General features: G+C 43.2%; 1 protein-coding gene across 1 annotated transcript; it reads left to right on the forward strand.

Annotated features, from left to right (window-relative positions):
• Nucleotides 1-4,232: 4,232 nt before the first annotated feature.
• LOC108429047 (G-protein coupled receptor 20) lies at nt 4,233-9,747 on the forward strand. The gene is made up of 2 exons (XM_017700520.2): nt 4,233-4,428; nt 8,657-9,747. The coding sequence occupies exon 2, from the start codon at nt 8,659-8,661 to the stop codon at nt 9,745-9,747; it is 1,089 nt and encodes a 362-aa protein (XP_017556009.1). The 5' UTR covers nt 4,233-4,428; nt 8,657-8,658.
• The last annotated feature ends 206 nt before the right edge of the window (nt 9,748-9,953 follow it).

A 9,953-nucleotide genomic window follows, 5' to 3' on the forward strand; every position in this document is an offset into this window, starting at 1 on the left:
ATCTGCACTGGTCTACAGAGATAAAACAAGTGATATGCTAGGATGAGTCACCCTTCACCATCGTCTCTACAAGTGGGCAAGTGCATGTGAGGCGCACACCAACAGAACAGTACAGACCTTATTGCTTGACCTCTACAGTGACGGAGCCCGGTTGCTCTGTTATGTTGGGGTTGTATTTTGCTATGCTATGGCTTATGCTGTGACCTTTGCAGTCACCAACTGGACACCTATGGGAGATTTTGGCCCAATGTGTTGGACAGCGCTCTATTAGAACACCATTTGAGGGAATATCTTTTGGAAGAACAGTTTTACAGCTCCTCAGACTTGTAGAATCTATAGCGAAGCACATTGGCAACTTTTTCCACTACATGGTACCAGTTCAATTTGACTCAACTCGACTTGACCTGCCTTTTTTGGTTTTCCACTAGACAAATCTGGTACCAAAAGCGAGTCAAGTCGAGCCCGTAAAATGCAGTAGAACAGCGTCTAGTGAAGCTGTTCTGGCAGCTTGGGGTGGATCATCATCTTACACTTGATGTTAGTTTTTCCTGTAGTTATTGTCTTAGCCTCTTTTTGCAGGCCCCCTAGTGGCCAATGCACCAGGAGAAGGGAAAACACAATAAAATTACTTTTGTAAATGTTGAATCACTTGCTGAAAAACCAGTTTGCCACTGGTTTTGTAAATCATACACTTTTCCATCACGCAATTGTATTCCATCAATGTATTGAAGCAGAAAAAAGCATGGTCCAACTGAGGGTCCTCAAAATACAGGAAAACTGCATCTATGGTGGTAAAGAGTTCATTAAAAGAACAGAGGTGTAGACTATGTGATATGCAGGCATACACCATAGAGGAGACCCCTAGACTTTGCCCTTAACAGCTTAAACATGCACCATAATAAGTATTTGCTTGTTGCTGCCAATGAATGTGAAATTTTCAAAGTTTGAAAGTTTCTCAGTGGAAAGTAAAACTGTCCCTCGCTTTTTTTCAAACTGATGAAAGCAAAAACCTTAATGTGTTACAAATGCAAGCCAGATTTAAAATAAACTGCTTTAACTAAGTGTTTGAGTTGCGTTGTTGGCTAGGCTAGTCTTGCAAATAGTCTCAGTATACCTGTGACATTACTTCAGACTGGACTCCACCTCTGACAGTAACCCTTTTCTCTGCGGTGAAGACTCAGAATTGGCTCTCGCTCCTCTGTCCTTCTCATCTCTGCTCATTTCAGCTCTGAATCTGGTGCCATGAGTGCATTTCAGTTGGAGATGATGTGATCCACAGAGTGAGCCACACTTGACCTGAATTTCTCTGATTGCCCCATCTGAACGGAAGACATAAAGCCTTGATTTACATTAGTCCGTTTGGAAATGGACTCTTGCCAGGTGACTTAGGGAAGATGTTCCTCTAGCAGAACTGGATGAATTTAAAAAAAGGTCTGTTTACAGTGAGATTGGAGTCATTTTAACACCCTGCACGCTGTCCTATCTCTTCCTGGAATAGATCCAGAACTGTAATGTTGTCCATCCCTGTGATATACAGGAAGCTGATGTCTGATCCCATATTTAACCTAGAAATCTGTGGATCTGTCCAAAAGTATCCAAACAGCCTTTCTTATTAGTGAATACAGCTACTTTAAGGTGTACCAACTAAAGCCACCATGCCCAATGCTTAGTGTTGGCTAGAGGGATATAAAGACCTCCCTCACCCCAACACCGGGGAGCTGTGTTCTCTGGATTGAAGGAGCTCCATCTAATGCCTTTGGGATGAGTTGGGGTGATCCAGAACCGATGCTTCCACGTCAGTACCTGTCCTCACTAAAAAACACATAATTGAGAGAAACCAACAAAACAATTAACAATGCATGGAAACTCCTGTCCGGTACTGAAATAATGGCTCAGCAAAAAAATCCAACTTGTACAGTTTTCCTCTTACCCCAAAGTTGATTTAAGCCAAATTTAGCTTCTTTAGTTTAGTGCTGGAGCTACAGCCTAACTTTGTGAGCACACACTAGAAGTCAACAGTCTGCCAATTTTTTTCTTTAAATATGTCCTCAAAAACTCAAAACCTCAAACTGCACCCCGCTCTTCCTTAAGGTTGTGAGTACTTATGGATGTGTCCACTGCCACAGATTCCCGCGGGAGCAGATTTCAGTGTTGAGCAGGCCAAACCACGCATGAAGAGAAATCTCACAAGTTAATTAATAATGTAAACGAAGTAAATTGATTACTAAATCATACATACAGTGCTGTGTGAAAGTTTTAGGTGTAACGTGGAGCGAGGAGGCGGACGCATACGCTGAGATAAGCAACTTTTATTGAGGGCAAATCCAGGGTCATGGTCATGACAGTCCAGGTTTAACGAGCCAACACGGAGAAATAACATAAAGAAAGACTTAACAAGATAAACACAGAATACAGAGACCCAAATACTTCACACAAAACAAGCAACAAACAGCAAAGACCAGCAAAGACAAGGGGCAAACACAGGGCTTAAATACAGCAGGGATGATGAGAGACAGGTGGAAATAATCAGGGGCAGAGTCACGAAACAAGGGGCCGGACTAGATGGAGAAACAAAAAGCACGTGGACTAGACCAAAACACAACACGACACGACTGGGAGGGGCCAATCGTGACATTAGGCATCTAAGCACATTTTTAAACAGTTGACCTCAACAGTGAGTTTATCACAATATACATTAGAATAAAATCAAATTCATAATTTAAATAAACATGAAAACAATAAAAAGTAACAAGAATTCCTTGAGTCCATATTTGTCCTTGACACCTTCACAGCTGCCACAGAGACTCGTTAATATTAGATCATGAGTTCAATTTACTGAAGCATTGATTGGTCAAACCAGGAGCTGCTTTTTAATTACATATAATACTGGGCTTCCTACATACATCCATCCATCCATCCATCCATCCATTTTCTAAGCCGCTTCTCCGTCAGGGTCGCGGGGGGGAGCTGGAGCCTATCCCAGCAGTCTTTGGGCGGAAGGCAGGATACACCCTGGACAGGTCGCCAGTCCATCGCAGGGCAGACAGACAGACACAGGCAGTCACTCACACACTCACACCCAGGGGCAATTTAGCACACCCAATTGGCCTGAACATACATACATACATATATATTATATTATATATACATACATATATATATACATATATATATATTGTTTTTCAGAAAACTTTAAAAACTAACATGGGCAGCCACTTTGGACAACCACTGTGCGACCTTAATGAAGACCTGTTTGCGGTTTGAGCCGATTCAGAAAAGTCTTAGAGACAAATTTACAGAAAAAAACCTGACGTCTAGCATTTGTTAGCATTCCAAGTCTCATGCTAAACTAAAGAAGGAAGACTTGGAGACATGTCTTGGCTGATCAACTACATGTGAGCCATTGTTGTCCATGTAATAATTGAATAATAACCCCAGGATGTATTAAGCCTGGAAATTTAGAGGGTTGGAAATCCACCTCTAGGTGACCAGCAATGAGAAGATGATGATGACTTTACCCTCATGAGGGAGTCCACAAGTTTTACAATTTGGTTTGTTTCCAAACAATGACAAACTGCTGAGGGGATAAGGGCCATTCAGAGTGCATGTGGGCAGTTGCTATCCACAACAATCTCCTGCTAAGACTAATTTTATTAGTGTCACATCAAAACAGTTCTGCGAAGAAGTTGCATATAAAATCCATTCGCATAAGACAAAACCACAGATAACAGTCGTAATCTGCACTATCCCTCTTTTCATTGTACGTTTATGAGACCTGTCAATCTTGTAGGTCTTTTCTGGCTAACATTGACCAACTTCAGCCCAGAGTTGGTGCTCTTGCTCAGAACACCCACAGCATTCGATTTACAGGTCTGCCTTAATCAAATTGGACCAGATGGTTTTTCTTTCCTTAAAATACTGCCATCGTTGCCGTATAAGGCGTTATCACAAGCTTAATCGTGTGATGAGGTTTGAGCCCTTGATTCGCAGCCAGTCACGTCAGAGCAGGAGCAAATTTGGGAAGGTCCCCCCCCCTCACCCCCACCCCCACCCTCTTCCGTCCAAGCTCAGGGGAAAGAGGGATTTGGAAAGAGAGAGTGAGAGAGGCCCCAAAGTCCAGCGCACACTCAGACATGGTGCAGGACTCAATAGCAGAGGCTTGCAGAACGGAACGCTTGAAGAGATACAGCCAACAAAAAATAATCAAGAAAGAGAAAGTCGCTTTTGGAGATTATGTGATCTACAGCAGTCAAAGAGGAGCAGTGGTCATCAGGTCGAGATCCGAAAATCAATCACTTCAAGACCTTCAATTTACATGTGTCTGCATGAATGATGCCTGTTGAATGCTAGCCTCTTGGTGACTGACCAGTTGTAAGGAAGCTGCTTCAGAAAGCCTACAGAGATCCTCCAGACCATCGCCTCTCAAAAGTAAGGTTCTTCTTCAAGATATTAAACAACTCAAACCTTTCGTTTCAGTGTTAATAGTGTGTGGTTTGGAATTGTAGTGACTACAATTCCACTACATTATTGCAGTTAGTAATGGTTCAACCTTCCCTATGTTTAGCTCCAATGTTCCATCACCCAATGGAGAGTTATTTAAGGGAGCACATATTAAATTTGGAAAATTTGCACTTCACGCTAGTGGAGCAGACACGCCATTGAAGCTCATTAGCACTGACATTCTGTTGTTATGTAATCTCAAACCATTTGACTGTTCAAGCCACGTATTTATAGAAGTACAATGTGGTTTGCTGTGCAAAAGTCAGAGATCACTATTCATCTATTTTCCATTCATTCCCAGTCAATATGACCATTGAATGCGAGTGATTCATTCTTCAGCATCAGGAAAAACACAAACAATGTACATAGAAGCCTCAACAGCTAAATAAAATATTTTTTCAGTATTTACTCTGTCCACTCTTTCCCTTTATTACATCTTCCGTTCTTTAGGCTTGCTTTCAGTTCTTCAAAGAAATCTGCAGCCAGACCTCCGCTCAGTCTTAGAAGTTGGTTGAACATCCAAATAATCCCAAACACATTCAGTGATGTTGACGTCTGGACTCTGGGGCGGTCAGTCCATCGTTCAGCTTCTTTGTTTGATGTGTCCGTCTCCTTTTCTCAGTGAGGTTCTTCTTGATCCGCTGCACATCCTTTCAGACCCATAGCGCTGCGTCATCTTCTCACAGTGGAAGGATGGGTGTGGATTGTTTCAGATCTGAAGCAGCTTGATTTTCTCCTCTCTCTCAGAGATGAAAGCTTTAAGTGCTGTTTATCTGATGGGGGCAGTTTTGCTGTCTACCAGGTCTTCCAGGTGGTTGTTAGGAGCCCCAATTTCTCAGCAGCTTTTGCGCATTTTTAACTCCAATTTTGGAAATTCCTGTTTTTTTTATTTCTTTCTACAAGACTAATGTAGTTAACAAGTAGTGGAAGCTTATACCCAACAATTGCTATCAGGAGAACTGTATGCTATAATCACTGTTTGAACTCCACTATTTTTCTCTGACTTTCCTCTAACTTATGGACGTGGATTGTTTTATGTCGCCTCAGAAAATGTGCTGAAAAACAGATAACTTCATTTGTTCGACGCTCTTATCCAGAGCAACTTACAATTTGATCATTTTACACAGGTAGGGGAAGGTGGTGTTGGGAGTCTTGCCCAAGGACTCTTATTGGTACAGTGTAGGGTGTTTACCCAGGTGGGGATTGAACCCCAGTCTACAGCATAGAAGGCAGAGGTGTTATGCACTTCACTAACCAACCACCAGATAACTTGTACTTAATGGTTGTTTTAACTGGAAATAATAAAAGAAGCAATTTGCACAGTACAGTATTTGCTAAAAGTAATGCTTATAATGGTTTAACATTATCTAATAAATGTTCTTTTCCATCCCCAGAGTATCAATGCTGTCAAAACAAAGCCTTGTATCTCCAAAATGGTCATTTTACAGGAGAAGGACTTTTCTTTTAATGTATGTCAATGGAACCAGAATTATTTCCAAGTAATTTTGGGTCATTTTCTTTCATCCATTCATCTTGAAATTTTCACACTATGTAAAGGGCAACAGGCCTTTTCAAATTATGTCAAAAACAGAAAAACAACAAAAACGGACATGCAAGGTTTTGTTCCGACAACAGTGATATATTCTTAAACAAGATCAGGAAATTTTACTAAGTACTGTTAAAATATGAATGCGCCATGCAGATGCACAGTGCATGAGCCCCAGTAAGTTTAACCATGTATTTCCCAGCGTTTAAATGAGTACATTCTAAATCTCTTTAGAAGACTGATGTTTAAAAAGAGTCACTGCCTGTCAGACGAAGAGCTTCACTGAGAGGGTTCACCAGAAAAGCCAGCACAGAAAGAGAGACAGAAGGAGGCCTTAATGAGTGCTTGCAGTCTCTTAACGAAGGAAAAAGTCAACATACTTTCCGTTTTTGGAACAACTTCCCTTTTGTTCTGGAGCAGAGATGATAATGTTTGCATTCTAAAAGGCCCATATCAAAGAAAATCATCTCTTTTTGTTAAATAAATGTTGTAAATGTTGTTAAGGTTTCTACGTGTACTGTTCACTCTCCAATCTATACAGTCCATAAATAGAAACTAAGCTGCAAAAACAGCCCATTTTGAAATAATGGGGTTTGTAATGTCAGAAAAACGACCCCTCATGACCACCTCCTCATTTCTACACTCACTGTCCACTTTATCAGCTCCACTTACTGTATAGCTGCACTTTGTAGTTCTACAGTTACAGACTGTAGTCCATCTGTTTCTCTGATACTCTGTTACCCTGTTCTTCAGTGGTCAGGACCCCCACAGACCCTCACAGATCAGGTACTACTTGGGTGGTGGATCATTCTCAGCACTGCAGTAACACTGACGTGGTGGTGGTGGTGTGGTAGTGTGTGTTGTGCTGGTACAAGTGGATCAGACACAATGGTGCAGTTTTTACACACTATGTCCACTCACTGTCCACTCTATTAGACCCTCCTACCCTGTCAGTCCACCTTGTAGATGTAAAGTCAGAGACGACAGCTCATCTGCTGCTGCACATTTTGGGTTGGTCACCCTCTGGTCCTTCATCAGTGGTCACAGGACTCTGTTGGCTGGATATTTTTGGTTGGTGGACTGTTCTCAGTCCAGCAGCGACACTGAGGTGTTTAAAAAATCCAGCAACACTGCTGCGTCTGATCCACACAGACCAGCACAACACACTAACACACCACCACCATGTCAGTGTTACTGCAGTGCTGAGAATGACCCACCACCCAAATAGTACGTGCTCTGTGAGGGTCCATGGGGGTCCTGACCACTGAAGAACAGGGTAAAATGGGGCTAACAAAGTACCAGAGAAACAGATGGACTACAGTCTGTAACTGTAGAACTACAAAGTGCAGCTATACAGTAAGTGGAGCTGATAAAATGGACAATGAGCGTAGAAACAAGGAGGTGGTCAGAATGTTATACCTGATCTGTGTAAGCCCATTTAACCTAGAGAAATTTGACCTTGTCCATGGCAACCTGTTAAATTCAGGCATAGGGAAAGGTCTGAAAATGTCACGCGCATGCAACATAACGCATTTTTAACATCCCGTCCTAACTGCCCTCAGTAGCTTTGTTGTAATGCATGGTGCTTACTCTAGCAAAACTTCTTTCCATCCTCAGAATCATTGCATAAGCTACTGTCAACGAAAGCAGGGCCAAGATAAAGAAACTTGTCAAGCACAAACATTCCCATAGCATCCGTCCAAGGATGCTTCCAGCTATTTCTTTCAAGGCCTCTAAGTCTTAAATGTGAGAAGTTATTTGAAGGAACGGAAGTCATTTGAATTTAAAGGCAAAGCCCAGCAAAAATTCAAATGTCACATTTTCTCCCTTACTGCAAATGCATTTGATCAGCCAAGCCACGTTTGGTGTCCAAATTGTGAAACTAAAGAGATAAACATCTACCATGTAACATGACTCCTCTGATTGTTTACATTTGAGATTAGGGGAATATAGTGTACATTTGTTCTCTTGCCAAACTGTTCCTCTACATGATAATCCTGTACTTCTCTCATTACTAGGCCTGGCTTTACATGGTGAGACTTTCATGCAACTAATTGCTTGTGAGTTGCATGCAACTTAATTTTCACGCAGTTCAAGTTGCATGCAACACATTCAGTTACTAGCTTTTGTTTTTTAATACACTATTGTTACATAACAAGTAGTCTGCAGTGCGTTAGTAATATTCATGTTTGCAACATTTTTATCATTATACAATTTTTCCAGCTGTTCGCATTAACTGGCTAGTGAGGCCTGATGTTTGTAAAAACACTAGCTTTAAGAAACTCATTAGTCTTATGTTTTGTTTTTCCCTCCCTTAAATCCAGTGAAATGAAGAAATTTTAAAGATGCTATTTGATATGATCACACAAAGCTTTACTGCTGTTTTGATTGGCTGTTGGCATGAAACTTGAGATGCTTGCAGCTGTTGCAGCTGAGTTTCTATGAGTTTGCAGGATGCTTTACAGCACGCAACACAAGTGAAATTTAGAATTCAGTTTCATGTAAGTTTCAGGAAACTTAAGTTGCATGTAAGTTTCACTGTGTAAAGCCAGCCTGTGACTTCTGCTGACACCACAGTAAATCATTTCTTTTTGTTTCTTCTTCTCACAGCCATGGAGACCCTCCTCCGAGAGTTCTTCAATATCACTCCTGACCCTCCGGTCAACATCTCTCAACGCCTCTGGGGAGTTCCATACCTGAAACGACTGGGCCATCTGGACGAGGCCCTCTATCAGGACTTCTATAGCCTGTGGGTCATGCTCATGGTGGTCAACAGCCTCATGTTTGTAGTGGGCCTGTTGCTTAACAGCCTGGCCCTCTATGTCTTCTGTACAGGCACCAGGTCCCGCACGGCGCCTGCCATCTACACCATCAACCTGGCTGTGGCTGACCTGTTGGTGGCGCTGTCGTTGCCGGCCCGTGTGGCTCTCTACTACAGTGGTGGCAACTGTTTGGCCTGCTCCTACGTGCACACCTTTAGCTACTTTGTCAACATGTACTGCAGCATCCTCTTCCTCACTAGCATATGTGTGGACCGCTACCTAGCTGTGGTGTGGGCAGCAGCTAGCCGCTGGAGGAGCCCAAGCATGGCTAAGGGCATTAGTGCTGCCATTTGGCTTTTTGCCATGGTGGTCACTTACTCCTTCCAGACCACGGCTCTAGAGTTCAATGGCTCCTCTTGCTGCCAACTGACTGCGCTCTTCGCCCTCACCGTTCTGGAGTTTGTACTTCCCCTACTTGTCATCGTCATCTTCACGGCACGAGTGGCCTGCGCACTGACCGCTGGTCGAAGCCTCATGCCTCAAAGCTGGGGCCGGCGTGCGCGGGCTGTGCGCCTCCTGGTGGCCGTGCTGGTGGTGTTCACCATCTGCTTCACGCCTTTCCATGTGCGTGAGGCCATCGTGTATTTCCGCCTAGGGGGCAGCAGAGAGCAGCACGTGGTGGCCTACCACACTACGGTCACCCTCAGCAGCCTCAACAGCTGTCTGGACCCTGTGGTCTACTGCTTTGTGCCCGACAACTTCCGGTCAGCCTTGAGGAGGGCGTTCCACAGGCGGGATCCACAGAGGGGTGGAGCCGGGGAAGTGGCCGGGCCCTGCAGAACCTCTAAAGAGTCAGGCGCTGCTGTGGCCCTTGTCTACAGTGTGGCTACTCTGACACTCAACCCATGTAACCTGCCTCCTAGAGAGCTGCCCGCTTAAGAGACAAGAGAAGAACATTTGAGGATGGACAGCCTAAGGGTCATATTTTCTTGCATTTTTCTTGAAAGTCCACTTAAAATGTGTAATTTTATCAGTGGTATCACTCATGGCCATGACAGCTAGGCCTTCAATACAGGCCTTAAGTGACAAAACTTGGTCAAAAAACAAGAACAAGCCCACCTCTATGTCAAGGCAAATATCTGTAA

The sequence above is a fragment of the Pygocentrus nattereri genome, chromosome 1 (assembly GCF_015220715.1).
Source record: "Pygocentrus nattereri isolate fPygNat1 chromosome 1, fPygNat1.pri, whole genome shotgun sequence".
NCBI classification, from domain to species: Eukaryota; Metazoa; Chordata; class Actinopteri; order Characiformes; family Serrasalmidae; genus Pygocentrus; species Pygocentrus nattereri.